The 18,333-nt window shown below is 35.6% G+C and overlaps 2 protein-coding genes across 2 annotated transcripts in view; one reads left to right on the top strand and one right to left on the bottom strand.

Moving 5' to 3' along the window:
* nudC (nuclear distribution C, dynein complex regulator) overlaps window positions 1–18,333 on the bottom strand; it is a 143,597-nt gene that overhangs the window by 34,396 nt on the left and 90,868 nt on the right. The window lies entirely within an intron of this gene.
* The window catches only part of LOC124211058 (uncharacterized), a 104,157-nt gene continuing 86,597 nt past the window's right edge, over window positions 774–18,333 (top strand). Inside the window, exons 1-2 of the mRNA XM_046609729.2 lie at window positions 774–1,147; window positions 1,765–1,946. Of these exons, the coding sequence (XP_046465685.1) occupies window positions 1,926–1,946 (21 nt within the window). The 5' untranslated portion in view covers window positions 774–1,147; window positions 1,765–1,925. The remainder of the gene's footprint in view (window positions 1,148–1,764; window positions 1,947–18,333) is intronic.

Here is an 18,333-nt window from a genome sequence, read left to right on the forward strand (position 1 = left end):
AATTATTTGACTTATTTCTCAAGTAGAATTTGAAGAAGTAGAATTTTAGGTTTCAAAAAATTTTATGCAATGGACTCATTGTTAGAGTATCAGGAGTCTTTAAATGCGGGTGAACTGTTATTCGGTAACTAATATTATCGATATGAAACTGTATCCTTAAAGACGTAAAAATAATTTTACTTTCAAAGAATTTAAAAATTTTTCCAAAAATTGCATTCACTGTGCACACCACCACCGATGCGTATTGATTATTGTATTTAAAAAAAATCGTGAAATCCGTCAAGAATCGGTTGACTAAAAAATAAAATCGGTCCAACGAATGGGGAAAAAAGTGAATTCCGTCTCTGACGACATCGAAAAAATGATAAAAATTCAGTGTCTTCTTGTTTCGTATTTTGTCGCGTCAATGACGAAAGAGGGGTGAAAAATTTTTGAAAAAAAAACAAAAAAATATGTAATCGTGTTTTACAATTGACGGTACGCAAAGAAAAACCAAACTAACGAGTTGAGCGGTTTCTCGAATTGGCACGGCAGGTCCTATAGAGAGACTTACATTTCTCTCGAAGCATCGTCCCTCCTCTCCTTATAACTTCACCAAGTTAAACCGAACTTCGCCGAGGTATCAAGAGAAACAAATTCCACCTCCTCCCACACGTCGTGACTCTCTGTATTTCTGTTTCCCCCACCCCACCGTCGATCCTGAATCCCCCTGCGAGTGCGAAACTCGATTCAATGTTTGAATAACCGCGCCACCATACCGCCGATCCCCAGTCTTACAATTACACTCGAAACCGCGGGTTTGAACACGCGAGGAAATTTATTACCGTCAGTGATCGATATTGATAATAGTTGAACAATTTTTATTCCCCGTTGTTTTTCGTCCCTTTATTTTTTTTCGTTTCATTTTCTTTCGTTTTCAACCCCCCTGATCAGGTGGAGAACCGCGTTGCGATTTTCACCTGCGCGCGGTCGTCGATCGTTTCTTCACCGGCAGGTTTATTACACACGTACATGTGAACACCGATCGCAAATCGCCCGCGGCTCTATTCGTCCGTTTAATTATCATATAATCGTCTATAATCTTCTCATCCGGACGAGTTTCAACGCATATAGCTAAAGTGGAAGGAGGAAAGAATTTAGATAAGAGGTATACAGATCTGTGACTTTTGGTTCGTTAACTTCTCGTCGTTTGATTTTTGTTTAAATATTGTCGTCTATTTCCTGTTTATTTATATTATCATTCTCTTCTTTTTTTTTTTTTTTTTTTTTTTTTTTTTTTTTTTTTTTTTTTTTTTTTTTTTTTTTTTTTTTTTTTTAATCTTTTTTACTTTTTTGTCTTCTTCCTTGCTTTTCTCTCGCGTTACAACCGTCGTCGACGAGTGTTTAATACTGATTCAGCATTTATTACGACGCACTGTTTTTCACCTCCGGCCACCGTGCAAAGTTTTATGCCAATGAAATTAATTGGAATTTATATACACCCCGCACGGTATAATACAGGAATACGCATCGCGATAATCGCGCAAACGTGTGTCAAGTATTTATTACCGTGCGATACCGATCTTATCATTGCCGCTAATTGTAAGCGGGCGATAAAAACGCCACAAAGAATAAGTTATAAAAATGAAAGGCAACCGAATTTAAATAAATCATCGATTTTTTTTATTTCTTATTCCTTTACTTCGAACAAAGGGACTAAAAGTTTGTCATTTCCCCGGTATAATTTCCCCCGATGAAAATTCAAGCTACTGTTTGTAATTCCAGGAGTATCCTCGTTGTTACCAGGATTAAAGACTTCTAATACGTGACATATTATTAGAGGAAACTTTAACGCAAATAAAAAAAAAACCAAAAAAAAAAACAAAAAACCGTTCAAATTGTTCCAACGTGTGTCTGTAGTTGTAGCCTGCAATTGAGATACGGAGATGACGGAGCCAAAAATTCCGGTAAGTAAACAATAATTTCGATAGTATGTGTTTGTGCTCGAAATAAGATTAAAAAAAAAAAAAAAAGTATGCGATTTTGTTCTGTTGAATTGAAAATCGATATTTTCAAATATTGACAGCGCATTTGCGCTAGCTCGTTTGAATGGGAAAGAAAAAAAAAAAAAAAACAATAACGAAGTGACGAGAAAGAAAGGAAAGATTATTATTGCTGCATAAAAACAAAATGGTGGCATGATAAGTTTTTTTTTCCCTAAATGTGCAATGTGAAATAAAACCAAGTGTCGTTTATCGAACAACCGAACGATTTGAAGGAACAAAGGCACGAAGATGTATGTTTTTTTTTTTTTTTTGTTTTTTTAAATTGGAAAGCTCCGACAATTTTAAAAAGCACACCAGATGGGCAAAGATCGAAACCGACGTCGCTCGATGAACCGGCAAAGAACACGACTGACAATGAGTATATGTATAAGCTACGTGTAGCTGGTCCATTCTAACCACCTTAGATACAGAGATACTTTTACTTTGAAAGAGAATGCGATCGGATCTCTCGACGTCTTACTGCAGACGTTATGTAAGTTTTAACGGTAGACAAAAAACGTACACGGGCATAACAAAATTCGGTTGAAACAGGGTGTGCATTATATACAGCGTTTACGTGTAGCCGATAAATTGTACCTACTTTACAAGTTCCTAAACTCCTAAACATTACCGATCGTACAGAGTCCCAGATGTTTCGAAACGAGAATTGATTATACGTATTGATGATCGCGGTATCGATTGAAGCAGCACCCTGATATTTTCATTCCTACCTACGTTTAAGATCGACGATAATAACAGCGATAGAAATCTTACATCGTTTTGTTTTTTAGAAATCAACATGTTCGCAGATCGATTGAAAAGAAATTTTATTTCTTTTGCTTCGAGGACGAAACTGATTTTCAGATGGTTTTTAATGAAACAAACTTTACGGTTTTAAACGACGAAAAAAATTTTTTCTTCCAACACATCGAACTCAAAGATTGCATTTAGTTACCGCTGTTCGATATGATATTTAAAGAAGTGAAAACCGTTGTTAGAATGGTTAATTTGCAGTAATTTTCGGAAAGGTGGATTCAAATACAAATGTAATATTTTGTAAAATATTTTCGTCAACAACGAGACAGTATTTATCACTTTCAAACATCACAATCATCAGCATTAAACAACACCGCCGATTGTTCTTCAACAATATTAATACGACCTCTGAATATTTCTTTCGACAAATTTTTTCACTACAGTTTCTAAAACTCTGAAACATCCCGAAAAGAGTCGAAGTCTCTCCGTACACCCGTATAACAATTAAGCATAATACATATAATCAATACGGTGAAACAAAAAAATCGAAAAGAAAGAGAGAAATGAAATTAGAGTTAAAAATACAAAACTGATGCTAAAAATAAGAAAAGTATGAGGAAAAAATTCAACAATTATTTATTAATTGCAAGAGAAGCCGTAAATGTCTCGCGTATACCCGCGGCACATTATGTATGTATATTGTATGTAGGATTGTTGCCCGGTTATACGAGTTACACCATAAGAACGACCTTGCGCAACGGTATGTAACGTCGTCGTTGCTCAGCTCCCGTGCGTTAATTACTATGCTCGTTGTCGTTCACCGCTGATCTCTGGCCAAATTTTTTCGCTTTCTTCTTTTTCTTCGGTCCTAGTTTAAAATTTGGTTCCCGGGCTGGGTAGGAATATTTTTATATAATTTTTCATACGGTTGTTTGGTTCTATCATCATCATCATCATCATCGTCATCATCATCATCATCATCATTATTATTATTATTATTATATATTTTTTTCATTTGAAAAATCACTCGCAGTCAATTTTCCGTATAAATTTTTAAATGGTAAATAAAAAAAAGTTCGATAATTTGGACACATTTTTTCGTATAATAAAATTAATCCACTTATATTCTATCTTCCAATGAATTTTCCAAGTATATGATACGATCTTCGTGAAAAGAAACCGATTAAATGAACTATTGAAAATTTGTAAATTAATATAGACAAGTTTAAAAATTTGTCGAAGAAAAATGTAGAAGATCCGCATGACTTTCGTTCGGTGCGAGCAAAGTGGTATACGTACATATGGGTGTATAAGTATATCACGTGCTCGAGTTATATTATATGCATGTTATTGCACATGCGAGCATGTGAGAAATACGAGAAATCGACCAAAGTACACTCGGCGTTTAAGAATATGATTCGAACCCTTTGTAACTTGGACAACTGTTACAAAAATTCAAGGCCGATAGGATTGACGTGTCGAAAAATCTAAAACTCGGTCGTGTTACGATTGTTCACGCGTTGATGAATATACGGTCGTTATTAATGACTTGTTGATATTAGAAAACAATTTTTAACGCAATCAGTGAGAAACTGATCGATCAGAAATCATAATAACATATATGCATGGAAGTGAGCCTGAAAATAATTCGAACGAGATTTGTTGAACTCCGTTTATAAGATCGGTTGAAATGGAAATTTCGGGAAGTGGTTTCGTTGAAATCGATTGAAATCAAAAGAAATTGGTAACGAAATTGATCAGAGTTGTTGAAATATCGTACTACATTGCGTTCGTATTATCAATCAAAATGCTAAAATTACGTTTTCTTTTCTACGGAAAGAAAGCTTCAATATCGTCCGTACGTAAGAAAAATGTCTAATTGTATAAATAAATTCTGAGAAGTGTTAAACAAATTTTTAGAAATCAATATAGAATATCAATCGTCGATAATAAATATTCCTAAATACGGCGAATCCTTGTTTCTCGGATTGTGAATAGTTAAATGTCAGAGACATTCTGCACCGATTCAAGGTTAATTGAAAAAAAAAAAATGTCTCTGAGAATATTTTTTAGATCCGTGAAATGAAATTCCATTGGACAGCAAAAGAGATTCGTGAAATATAAAGATAAAACTTGACTAATAATCGCCATGTTTTCTGTACATAATTGTTATACAAGCGAAATGACAGTTGGCAAAGAATTGACTGATTGTTGTAGAATATGTTTCTTCAATTTTTACTCCAAAATACTTTCAGAAATGTGATCACTGGTTGACTATAAAAATCACCGAAATTCGATTTCGGATTTGACTCGAAGTTTTTCATAGTTGGACTCAATTTTCATCAATTTTCATCAATTGGCGCTTACGCAAATCCGAAAAAGGCAAAAAAAATCCTGATTCGTATCAAGTTTCCCGATACTTCCAAGGTTCTTTCCAGGTTACAATGAAGTTTCATATGATCCCACGTTTACAGTTCTGGGTTAGAAAGTGAAAATGAGGTTCTCCTGGCCGTAACCATGAGAAAATTTAGTATGAAATGCTGGTCTTTTTTAATGCGGTCACTCATGCGATAATTTTTATTTTAAACTTTTGTGATTATCGTAGCGATAGTGAAATTTAATGTTGACGCAAGACTAAATCAATGTTAAGGATTAGGGTATTCAACTGAAAAAATAAAGTTAACCAAATAATCGGATTTAATATTGCAATCATGAGAAATCGTAACATTCAAAACCATAACCGTACTAAATAGTTTCTTGTACCTTCGCATTGTCTTGCAATTATTGTAACAATATTGAAAACCGTCGTTATAACGATACTCATTTTGCATAAATTTTCTCACAAGTGTAACGTTGCAACGTGTTGGACCGAGGAGGGGTAGGGTTTAAGATCCAACAGCGCCAAATTTCGTTTTTTTTTGGTGGTGAAACTTAAAGTAAAGAAATCAAACTTTGAGGTAACATAAAAATTCCGAAAGTGCGAAAATGAGAAAGTTTAAAAATCTGAAACATCGAAATTCCGAACGATCGAAGATTTTCATTTTTGTAAATTTCTGGCCCGATGAAATTTCGCCACTTTGATCTTTCTTCGTTTTGGATTTTCGATATTTTTACGTCCGGAATCCCGGTCACTCTGATTTTTGAATCTTCCAATTTTTTCCACCCACTCGTTGAGTAAACTACGCTACGTGAGTGTATTTTAATTTTCGGAATTTTACTCTATCGAAACATTATTTTTTGGAACTTCGCTCTACCGTAGCTTGAATTTTTGTAACCTTGCGTTTCGGAACTTTGAGCCGTCGACCGTAAAAGTTGCCGTTTCGTAAAAATTTGATCTCTTTACTTCAGCTTCACTTTACTTTCGCCACGAAATAATTCGAATCGGTCTGATTTCGGAACTTCAACCCCACCCTCGAACGCGTTTAAAAATTCCTGAACAACGCTGTAACACAATCGATTGTTCAACCAGCCACTCCGTAGTCTGGTAAAATTTGTCCAATTCACGGTGTTCAGAATCGAAGCATCCGAGTGTACGTCGAACGACTTACTCGCGTATTAAAACCCGCGTGCCCGAGTATATTATACATACACGTAGCAGCGAAGAATCCAGACCCGATGGAATCTGGTCACGGAGGTTACAGTGGCGCCAGTGTCTTTCCTTTGCACTTTAATCCCCGATTTATACGATACATCATCGGGACGGTGAGCACATGCCCTTAAGGCATCGGCATCGGCATCGGCACCGGATCGCGATCGATTAAGTTTCGTTCGCGTGTTGTCCGAGCGATGAGAATTATTGGAATGAGCCGTGAATGAACGGATAGAAGCAAGAGAGAGAATGCGTGGTGAGATAAAAATCGAGAGACTATCGGATGAGCGAAAGAGAGAAAGGGAAAGGTATCTACAGGCGTGATAGGACTCTGTGCCGTACAGAGAGAAGATATTTTCGCACCGTTTGGATCCCGCGTTGGGACCATTTATCAAAGTACCCGAATTGCGCAAACCGAAATGAACAAGGTATTTAAAGGCCGTGTTTTACGTTAGCACGCCTTATATACGCGTGCGGTTACGCTGCTCGTGGTATTTGGTAGGTGATAGGATACCCATTGTCGGATTCTATTGTTGTTGTCGTGTAACGACGGGCTGATTACAATTAAAATCCGCCTTGATCTCTACGGACAGCCCCGTCGGTATTGCGGAATTGTTGTTGGAAATTTCCACCGAAAATCGAATGGTTCGGATCAGGGATAATATCGAAAATTATGTTCGTTTGCGTTTTGAAGAAGTTACCTACTTCAATGACACTTCGTAAAGTTGACGGTCGTTAATAAAGCAAACAAACATTAGATTCGGGTTTTTTTCTTTTTTTTTTTTTTTTTTGGTGAATATGATTCATCGATTTCTTTAATTAGTAAATAATGCTAATTTACGTTAGAATAACTAACTGAAAAAATATCCCCAGGACGAGTTAATGACTGTAACCCAAAATTGTTCGACGTCTTTCAATCCGAGATAAACTTGACAACGTACTGAATATTAAACATGGTAACGTTATAATTTATCACCTTGTTGTAAAATCGGAATTTTTTACATCGCGAACTCAAATGATCCGACGCTGAATATTCGGGAACTAGTAGCTGGTAGATACTTCAAACTTTTTTATACAAACAAATGTAACGTCAAAATTGATACTGTATTTTTTTCCCAACCATCATTTTTCCAGAATATCAGAGGAGATAAATTTTCGCGTCAAGAGATGTGCTCGAAAAGGATGCTCACAGTTAAAAATTGAGAAACTGATGCGGGAAATTGACTTGGGCTTTTCCTCGTGGATAAATTCAATCGCTCAGCCTTAAAATTCGTGTCCTGATAATAAAAACAATCCAAACTCCGTGACGATTCTCTTCGTGAATAAAAATTGCACAAAACTCGCGTTGAATAATAAAGCATGGCTACGAATAGTCGCGCAAAGTCCAGTTGATATTTAACGACGAAATATACAGCTATTTTATGATAAGCTGCAGCGGAAACCTTGACGACGGTCAAAAAGCGAAGGCCCGTGATGATTCGGGTATAAAATATAGTCCCACTGATCGTGAGAGTTGTTTGGGTGTGATTTTCAAGGTAAAATATACCCTAAATTGCAACACGTGAAATTTGAACGGTATTACAAATGAAAATATGCTATAGACTAGAGTGTTTCAAAAAACCCGACTATTTTTTTTTTTTTTTTTCTTTCGAAGAACATTGAAAAATCTTCCGAGTGTCCCTCAGAAAGGACCTCGGTAAAATATGAGCTCTTGATATTGATATTTAGAGGTGGCGATTCTCAATTTTCCATTTCCCATTTAAATAACATGGGAATTTTTTTTTTTTAATTTAGAATTTTATTGCTCGAAAACGAATCTGTGTGAAGATATAAACAAAACATATTCTTGTAGGAATTTTTACGCTCTACAAAAAAGATCTGAATAAAGATTTGCGTAAGGTAAGTCGTTTCGGAGTTATCAGGCCTCGAACGTCGAACCGTTTGAAATAATGATGTTATTAATTTACAAATGCTACAAAACTGACTCATATCACTTAAATACACAATATTATTGATTTTAAAATTAAAACTATAGACTTCCAATGAAATGTTAATTAATAAATTTCATTAATCAACTATATGAGTCAGTTTTGTAGCATTTGTAAATTAATAACATCATTATTTCAAACGGTTCGACGTTCGAGGCCTGATAACTCCGAAACGACTTACCTTACGCAAATCTTTATTCAGATCTTTTTTGTAGAGCGTAAAATTTCCTACAAGAATATTTTCTGTTTATATCTTCACACTGATTCGTTTTCGAGCAATAAAATTTTAAATTTAAAAAAAAATTTTCCCATGTTATTTAAATGGGAAATGGAAAATTGAGAATCGCCACCTCCAAGTATCAATATTAAGAGCTCATATTTTACCGAGGTCATTTCTGAGGGACACTCGGAAGATTTTTCAATGTTCTTCGAAAAAAAAAAAAAAAATAGTCGGTTTTTTTGAAACACTCTACTATAGACAAGCGAAGAGATGGACGAGAGCAAAAGTTTCGAACAACGATCTGGAGGCGAATTATAATATTATTGCGTTTTAAATTCCAATAGCAAATATATTTTTGGTCGAACATCGGAAAATTTGCAAAAAACATTTGTTGAACGCAGGTATGTGCATATTTGCACAGAGGATATATTAACGAGAGGAACAAATAGGTTTAATTAGCAATATTTGAATGGGATTTCGAAAATATTGTTAAGCGCCAACTTCACGTAGCTGATAAGTCAACAGGAAGTCTTTTCACAAATTGTGTAATTAACTGAAACTGATTACTTACGCGGTAAACGAAAAACGCTGAATAAGAAGAAACCTTCAACTTCACCGTAATCAGTATTGGAAAGAAAACGAAAAAATTAAGTAAGAAAGAATTTTTTTTTCTTAAATATCATGTTAGATCAACAAACTTTGAATCTCTGAACTTTTTCAGATACAAATAGTAGCATCTTTCAAGACCCTCAATTTACTGTCGGTATTTTTATTTATTTTTTTTTTTTTTTTCATCGGATCATTTCTAATTTACAAATATTAAAACCTTTTCAGGATCCAGATTTTTTATTTTTTTTTTGCTCAATTTTCGAAACATTCTCAAAAATACAATTTTTCTCCTAGGATCATTTCAAGATTGGATCTATGTTTTTATTTTTACTATTTTTCGAGCACATCGAAACATTTTGAAACAAACACAAAACGGAACCTAAAATAAAATATTTGAGTATTCTTCAAGAATTCTAAAAAAAAAAAAAATCTGAAACATTAACCAAGTTTGAAATTTTGTAACTTAGAAGCGATTGGATAGAAAAAAAAAATAAATAAAAAAAAAATATATATATATATATCAAATTGAAGGTTACTGAAATGTTGTTATCAAAATACTGAACAAAAATGAGAGTAGTAAGAATGAAAATTGGTTGATTTGGCAAGGATTGCCCCGTATAAAAGTGGAATGAAATAATGTATAAAAACAAAAGATGTTTTGATCGTTTCGTTCGGTGAATATATTTTGAATAAAATGTCGGTGGCATTGTCGACATTGCGGTCAATGCGAGTCGCCTGAGGTCTTTGACATACGAGTGTTGGTTGTGTAACATCGATATGTGACCTGCACTCCGAAGAGATTGGGAATTTATAATACCTGCGAGTGATTTACGTTGGTTGCCATCCGCGGCCGGCAATGCCTGTGGAATTTATTAAAAAGCCTCCTTCCGACTGTTTCGCCATTTTTTCTAGGTAAGATTGGACCGGATCGAACCGCGGATCGATTAGCGGTTAGCTGACAAGTTACGCTAGACGTTGAAATCTTTAGATCACTTTTAAGATCGAGGCTGGATACCGAAACTTTCCTTTTCCTTCGGTTCATCTCGGCAATTCAGAATTCAGAAATCAGAAATAGAAAGGAAGAGAAAGAGAAGAAAATGAAAAAATAAGAGAAAGAAACTCGACGAGTGCGAAAAAAAGACTCACTGACCTAGCGCAACTTGTACATATTTAATGTCTGTAAAGAGTTGCAACGATTTTACGAGTTTAGCGAAATTGGTTCTTGGCTAATTTTCTCTCGGCTAGTCCGTAATTACCGGCGGAGGGTAATCAACAAATCAGACTTACGCGCAACATTCTTGTTAAATTGCAATCGTTGCAAAAAATTTTAATTTCCCAACCAATTCGCAGTCTGCGTGATTACTGGTTTTCTCGCCAATAGTCGACGATCGACTTTTTTCTTTTCGCGAGATTTTGGCGAAAATTATTTAGCGGTAAAGTTAATAGGCGAAGTTCGGAAAAATTTGAAATATAAAAAATGGTGTGAGAAGACAGAAGAGAATTGACTAATTAGGTTAATAATATAGGTGAATGTAACCACGTCATCGTGTCAAGTATATTTTTATATAGATTTGTGGGTTTTTCCTTCGATATTATAATTGTCTTCACTAAAAATATCCTAAATTTAACCTAAAACGGTACGTTGACATTTAAATTTATTTCTGTCATGGTTTTGAGCCGGTATTCCTGAAATGAGAATGACTAACTTGTCACGATGATATTGTCAAAAGAAATACGATTGAAAGGAATAACATGCTTGGAAAGCACGCGGAGGGTGAAATAAATCTACATTGATTCAGTCATCCACGATCTAATACCCAAACAGTTTAATTGACATATCGATTACCATTTACGGATCCGGATCTAAAATAAATTCCAATTGTTGATACAAGTTTCACGCCTGATCGAGGAGAGAGATTAAAATAAAATACGATAATATTATCTACCAAAGTTGCTTGAGTTAAAAAATGACCGAATCATGATATTACGACTGTAAGAAATGATAAATTAGCAGTGTAAGTGTGTAACGCAAAACGAGTTTGCTGGATAATTAAAATATTTCATAAAAATTAACGCAATTTAAATGATTTTCTTCCTCTTTGTCAGCGACGTTCGGTTATGTAATCACTTTCGGATAGCCAAGAAAATTATTTGAATAATTTGAGTATATTGAGTGAACTGACAAAGATGTTTAGAATTCGAGTAGGCAATGGGACGGTGCAAAGATCATCGTTCCGTTAAAATACCGAGATTAATTCATCCGCTTCGAATGACGGCTTTTGGGGAACTCCGAGTCCAACATCCGCAAAGCCGTTTGAATGAATAATAATTTACAAGTTTATAAATGGTTCCTTTTGCTTTACCTTTATTTACAATTGGATATATTTACGCGCATATCTGTCAATCTAAACTTGTTTTTGCTTAACAATATATCATAAGTTCGGAGATTACGACATTCAATGACAATTTTAAATCAAAGTGTTCCGTCTCTAGTGGATTGAAGTATTTATTGCAGGGAAATATGCGCAAGCAGATTTTGGTAAAACAAACACGGATTTAAATTTGTATTTGACATCGATTTTTCAAGTGTTTCTCTGGAATGTTTCAACGAATTTATGCATTCCGAAATTTTGTCAAATTCATTCATTCGCGGTGTGTAATTTTTTTCTTCTCTAGATATCCCGTCAAAACATCCGTTTCAATAAACCTTTCCCATACCTGAGTATGAATAAACAGTGCAAAATTTATTAAAAACATGTTTTATTTATCCACGCGATTTTCTTACAGTGTTGAAAAAAGAAGAAACCGATATCCGTGTAAATTGTTTGTTCAACAAGCATTTCGTCGATTCGCGAAACTGTATACTAAACTGCATAACACACGAATATACGAGCTACTTGATTTTATTTTATTTATTACACATGTCTAGATCAAGGTTCTGACAAATTGCTGAGAAATTGCGTGAGCGGCATGAATCGATTAAAGAAAAGTGATCAGGTGCCAAAAGCCAGGCTAGAGGCTAAATTTATAAGTACAAAGTCTCGATAATAAATAGTAAATAAAACGGGGCAGATTCAATTTAATAATATTTATTAATTATTACTCTTATTTAAAATATATTTATTTACAATTGGAATAAATACCTGCAACGAGTTTGCTCCACACGATTCCGTTTCGACGATTGTACGTACACATATATATATATATTCGTATGTAGTTTCTTGTAGAAACACACGCATGATAAGCAACTTTCGTAATTTTCGACTCCTTCACACGTATCTTTCGCAAGGCTTGCAGCCTCCTCTCGCTCTATTAACACAACGAATAACCCGACGCGACGCCTGATTGCAAGAGCAGATATTTGTTCCTCGATTAGAGAAAAAAAATGTGGAAAAAACAATTCAAGCTTCGTAAATAGACGAAGACGAAGAGCAACAAGAGAGAAGTTAATTGAACCCGCGGCTCTAATTCTCAAGTTTAGGTCCAGGTTTAGGACGTTGCAACAATTTTCGAATCTAAAATTATAAAAAGAGAACAATGTCGGCCAAAAAATCTCTTGCAATGTTATTCCTGCCATGAATAATAAAAACACACACCCACACAAAGTTTCATAATTTTGGACATTCTAATGACAAAACTTTTCTCGTATTGTTGATATCTAAGCTTGAATTGTTCGAATTTACTCATATTCATTTATATTAAACAGTACGCGTATTGTTAAATTGCCAGAGATCGTTTAAACGGATTTTCTTTTTTTTCCCAATCTTATATTCAAACGGTTCATCGTTAAGCTACAAGAGAAGTTTCTAATTCATCTCATCTTTTCACGACGAAACGAGCGCAGGGAATTTAAGAATACGAGTTAAACATCTCAACCTGACGATATTCTCGCATGTCATGAATATATTCCGCAAAGACAATGTCTGGGGAAAGTCGCATGCCGGTGTAAATAAATATATTCGAGGCGGCGGAGTATGCATTCGAATGCAGCAGCGACACCTGATCTTAAATGAGCGTGGACCGTATAATTTTCAAGTGAACAACCGCCACCAGCCGCCGATTCAATAGTCAGTCCCCTCTAACTGGCCGTGATTAATGCAATAATACGCGTGTCTGCAATCGGCCAACTTTTGCAAAAAGTTGCAGCATATTTTTTCACCTAGCGAAACGATAACCGCAGTTTAATCCAATCGAATTTCGTCAATATATCAAAAGTCATCGAGAAATATCGCCTGCATTTCGCTTACGATCGTATAATTTAAGTACTGAAAAATTTCAAAACGTCATTCCGTACGTTACATAATTTTGTATTAAAATAGTTTCGTACATCGCGCGAAATTTCGGCATTGCAGGACTCGGCTCGGATAAAGATTCGCAAGGTACGAAAGGAGGCGACCGACTACCGCAGGCGGTTTTCCACTCGAGCCGATCTACCGCACTTATCCTCGAGGTTTGACAATTCCCCGCCAGATGGCGCCACCGCTGTGTAATCCAATATTCCGCATCGATTGCGCACGCTCCATGGATCGTAGACCTTAATCATCGAACAGCGGGGAATTATAAATTATTAATAAACGAACATGATGACCCAGTCTTAGATGAAAATTTTTCACTACTAGTTATGTAATTATATAATTGGTAATATAATCATGCAAAGATCTACTCGCTGCTGTTACAATATTTACGATCGCTGAATTGAACCATGTCTGACATAACTTATGCATGAAAGAAAGAAGTATTCCTGAACGATAAGCGCTGAGTATATTTCCCATATTTTATTTATTTATTTTTTTTTTTTTTTTTGACGGCCATTCATGACTTTCATGGAATAGAAATATGTATCGAGTTTTTTTTTTCGTATTTATAAGGAATATTTGAGTATTTGGTTTTTGAAAAGTTTTAAATAAAACTGATACTTATTGTTTGTGAAAAGAAATGTTTTACATCGTGTCGTAATTGATTGTATTGTAACTGATTTAGGAACACAATTCTAAGAAATTGACTTTGTTGCTATTATACTATCAATTTATATTTACATGATGTGATTGTTTTTAAATTTATACGTAGGGCTCGCAGCGAATTGATGATTATTCTGTTTACAAAGCCTAAGATTGTGTCAATATTTGAGTAAATTTTTTATAAAAAAAAAAAAAAAAAAACATCGTACAACTAACTAGATATAATCTGTAATATCAACGAATCGAGATAAACTTTAATAAAAAATACTTCGTCGCGATGAATATTGCGAAAGAATTGAGAAATGGTAATCAATGTATTCAACGAATGATATTTTTAAATCAGTAACGTAAAATCGTAGTTCAAAAATCATTTCAATTAAAAGTCTGATGATAAATTAAATAAATATAAGAAGCACATGTGAATTTTACACAATTTTTTCAAAAAAAAAAAACTTACACGCCAAAGAGCACAACGACGTATAAAATTTTAACGCTGTTACGTTGCAGCGCGTATAAAATGCCCGGTACCTGCGTTCATACAAATGTTGCACGACATTCGTGACATAGCTGTATCGTCTCGCGTAATAATTCACAATACAGTTCGAGGAGGAGTGACGATGACTTCGGATTGCGGAAGAGACCGCGGCTCGACGTACAATCAGCTGTTATGGTACCGTATACAGAAGAGAAAGAATCGTGTAAAGCTTAGCCAGCCTGGATCTCAGAATCATTATCATCGTCGTCGTCGTCATAGTACGCAAATAGTTAGACAGAATTTCGCCCGCGGCTCTGAAGTTGAAAAATGACGTACGAATGCCTGAGAATTTTTACCATACAGTCAAGTTTTTATCCATACTTTGACGTTAATATCCATTATGAAGAATCCTTCCATCGGTTAGCAGAGACTCTTCGATATCTCCTGTACACGTTATAATCGCACTATCGAAAAAAAAAAAAAAAATACACTTATAGAAACTTGTTAGACACCGTACCGTTGTCTCGATGATGCAAAACGACCTTCGCCATGCATTCGATATGTAGAACCTAGGTCGTATAACGCCTCTATCGCCTTTGCCTTGTTCCATCTCATGAGAATAAAAGAACCCAGATAGATAGACGCTACTACAGCTACAGTGTCTATCTTCTGCATCCGATCATCCCACGCGAACACGCTCATTCTGTCATATCCCACGCCGTGCAGACTGGAGAACAGGAAGACGGTTGTAAATCACACGAGGTTCTATTTACGGCGTTATTTTACGATGGAAAATGTTTTTTCACTCCTTTTGCATCCATTTTTTCGCCCTTCCTGACCGAGGTGATAGTCGTTTCGCCATACGTCGATGTTCGGGACGTCTGCTAACCCTTGAAACCGATTTGGCGTCACCCTCTTTAACCTTGGTGTAATTACTCGACGCTGATGAAATATGACCTCGGCAGATTTTTTATCCGACTCTTGTTCAAGTTCAAAACGAGCAGCCCGAGATAGCGGATGAACATGGAAAAAACTCACTCGAGTTCTTTTCGATCGAAACTTTTTTTAGTCGAAGTCTTTTTGGAGTCTGGTAGAAAAAAAAAAAAAAAACCGACAGTTGATAAATTCGAACAAATTTTTATGATGAAGCGATTGATTTCCTAATCTGGCCTTGAAATTGCAATATTGAAGATGGCGGAACCGGCGGATATTCACAAATATGTCATATTTTCCTTAAAAAAATTTGTATTATTTTTCAATTTTCTATCACTCTCTTGAATCGGTTAGTGATCAACAACAAGAAAAGCTTCGGGGAAACGATTCTTGTGAAAGCTTCTGGGATTGATAAATTTGTGATATCAATATTTCGTGAAATCGGTTTAAAGAGTTTAAGACTTTGATTTTGAATTGACTTTACGTATCCAGATTTTTATCATGCTTAAAACGCATACTAACGTATTGCGAAAAAATTTAAAAATGTTTATTACAAATTCTGAATTAAAATCCAATTCTATAGATTCTGGGTAAAATTAGCGTCTAAAAGTTTGGGGAATAGTTCGTGGAATCCTACTAACGCATTTCATCGGAATACTGAATCAGCCGGGCTTATCGTTAGCAGTAATAAGAACAAATTTCAAGATATCTCATTTACGAAATTACCACGAAATGGCGCCTTAATAAATGTGCTATTTCATCAACGATACACGACGGCTATTTTAATTCTATAGAGCAAACGGAGAAGTAGAGAAAAATGTTACGTAAAAGAAAGATCGAAAACGATACTCCTAACGGATAAATCCGGAAATTTTTACAATTTATAACTTCGACAAAACTGCAACGTTATTTAAAAAAAAAAAAAATACATAAGACAAACAAAACTTAAACCTGACAATAAAATTCTCTGATGCATTTCGAATACCTGAAAACTCCCTAGGAATTTTCCTAGTTATATTCCCGAATTTTCAGGCCTGATAGCACAACAATGCTGATGATCTTTCCTACATCAGGTTCACGCTTATTCTGTTTCACATCAGAGAAGTATATTTTGTTGCCGACAGACTTAATCGTTAGTTTTTGCCGTACTCCCAAAAAATACTCCCAAAGTCTAGGATTTTTGTCCCAAGTCTACAAAAACTTGCTTTACAGTTTCTGCCTTTTTTTCCCCAATTTCAATAACATTTTTAAAAACAACACACGTATTTCAGTTTCTCTGCAAAATTGTCCAGTATAATCGTGAAATATACGAAATGAGTATGCTTTTTTCCACGATGTTTAAATGTAAAGGAGTCACACGGAACAAGATACCTCTTGGACTAGGGCTTAAATTTTTACGAGTGTCTTGATTTCGGTAAAAACCAAACGGTTTAAACCTTATTTCACCAGAAAAAAGTGCATTGCCCTGAAATCTGAAACTGTCCGATATACGCACAGACTCGTCCACGTACCTGAAGACGGTGTCTCAGAATGCGTCACGAATTGGCGGTGGAAAAGAAAAAGATAAAGATAAGGGGGAATAAAAAAAAAAAAAAAAAAACGCACGCCGTTTGTGAGACACGAGGGTAGAATTTTATGTTCCGTCCGAGAGTGGATCGGTCAAGATATAAATGTGTATCTCTTTGTTCGAGAGTCGGAAAGCGCGTAGCATCGCATCGTTTCTCGCGACGGTTGTTCTGACATTAAAGTTTTTGACGAGCGGGGATAAAAAAAATCCTTGCCCTTGCACCGCGCGTCGTATGCATCGTGTGTACAACAAGCGGTAAAAATTGCTGGAGGCACATTCCAGCCAGCAGGTTGAAATTTATGGGTGAGTTGCACGAGCAGCCAGTCAACCAACCAACCACGTTTCAGGTCCGGCTCAGTCCGACTGAATTAATTACTAACATCAGAAGTACGCGGCCGTGCACTCGCGGGTTTCCCGGACCTTCCAGATTCGCGGGACGCAAATTCTGTCGTCGCACTTTGGCGGAACGTAGGGTGATTTTTGTCATCGAATTTTGAAAATTTCCACTCGGCTCACGCCCAGATTCATTCCAAGTAGACGAATGAAAATCTCCTTCATAGCACGGATCTCTGTGTCAATTTGAAAAACCTCGCGTTTGCGGGTGAAGAATGGAACGAAAGCAGGTGATTAAAAAAATTAGCAACTTAATTCACATCACTGATTTTTTACTCAGCAAACTAATTGTAATACAAGTTAATTTATGGTTTCTTCCTGCCTGTCAAATTTTTATTGCAATCCTTATCAAGCCATTCGTCTTCCCGGAAAGTTGACAACGACAAAGTGCGATTAACGAACCTTTACTTAATAGATACGAATTGAAAAAAGAACAGGACACTTAATTGGAAAAGTAATTAACATTTTTCCCTCATTTTCGGTCGAAGTAAGTTTTTTTTTTTTTTTTATAAATCGACATCGAACGAGAATCATTCGTAAGAGACTATTATTCCACGACCAAAGAAATAAAAAGGAAATTAGAAATAATATCACAACGGGATCTGGGGTAACGCGAATTTGTTCCAGTCTCATTTACCTCGTCAGTCAGCCAGAGCATACTGACGAATCCAAAAGCCGATTTTATCAATTACAAAACACCACGTAGCGCGGTTGGAATATAATATTGAGCTGATAGCAACCTTTCGAAAAATACGTGAGAAAAAAATGACCAGAGTAAGAGAAATAAATAAGTAACTAAATGAGAATAGTAAAAAAGCGAT

Source organism: Neodiprion pinetum, chromosome 1 (assembly GCF_021155775.2).
Source record: "Neodiprion pinetum isolate iyNeoPine1 chromosome 1, iyNeoPine1.2, whole genome shotgun sequence".
NCBI classification, from domain to species: Eukaryota; Metazoa; Arthropoda; class Insecta; order Hymenoptera; family Diprionidae; genus Neodiprion; species Neodiprion pinetum.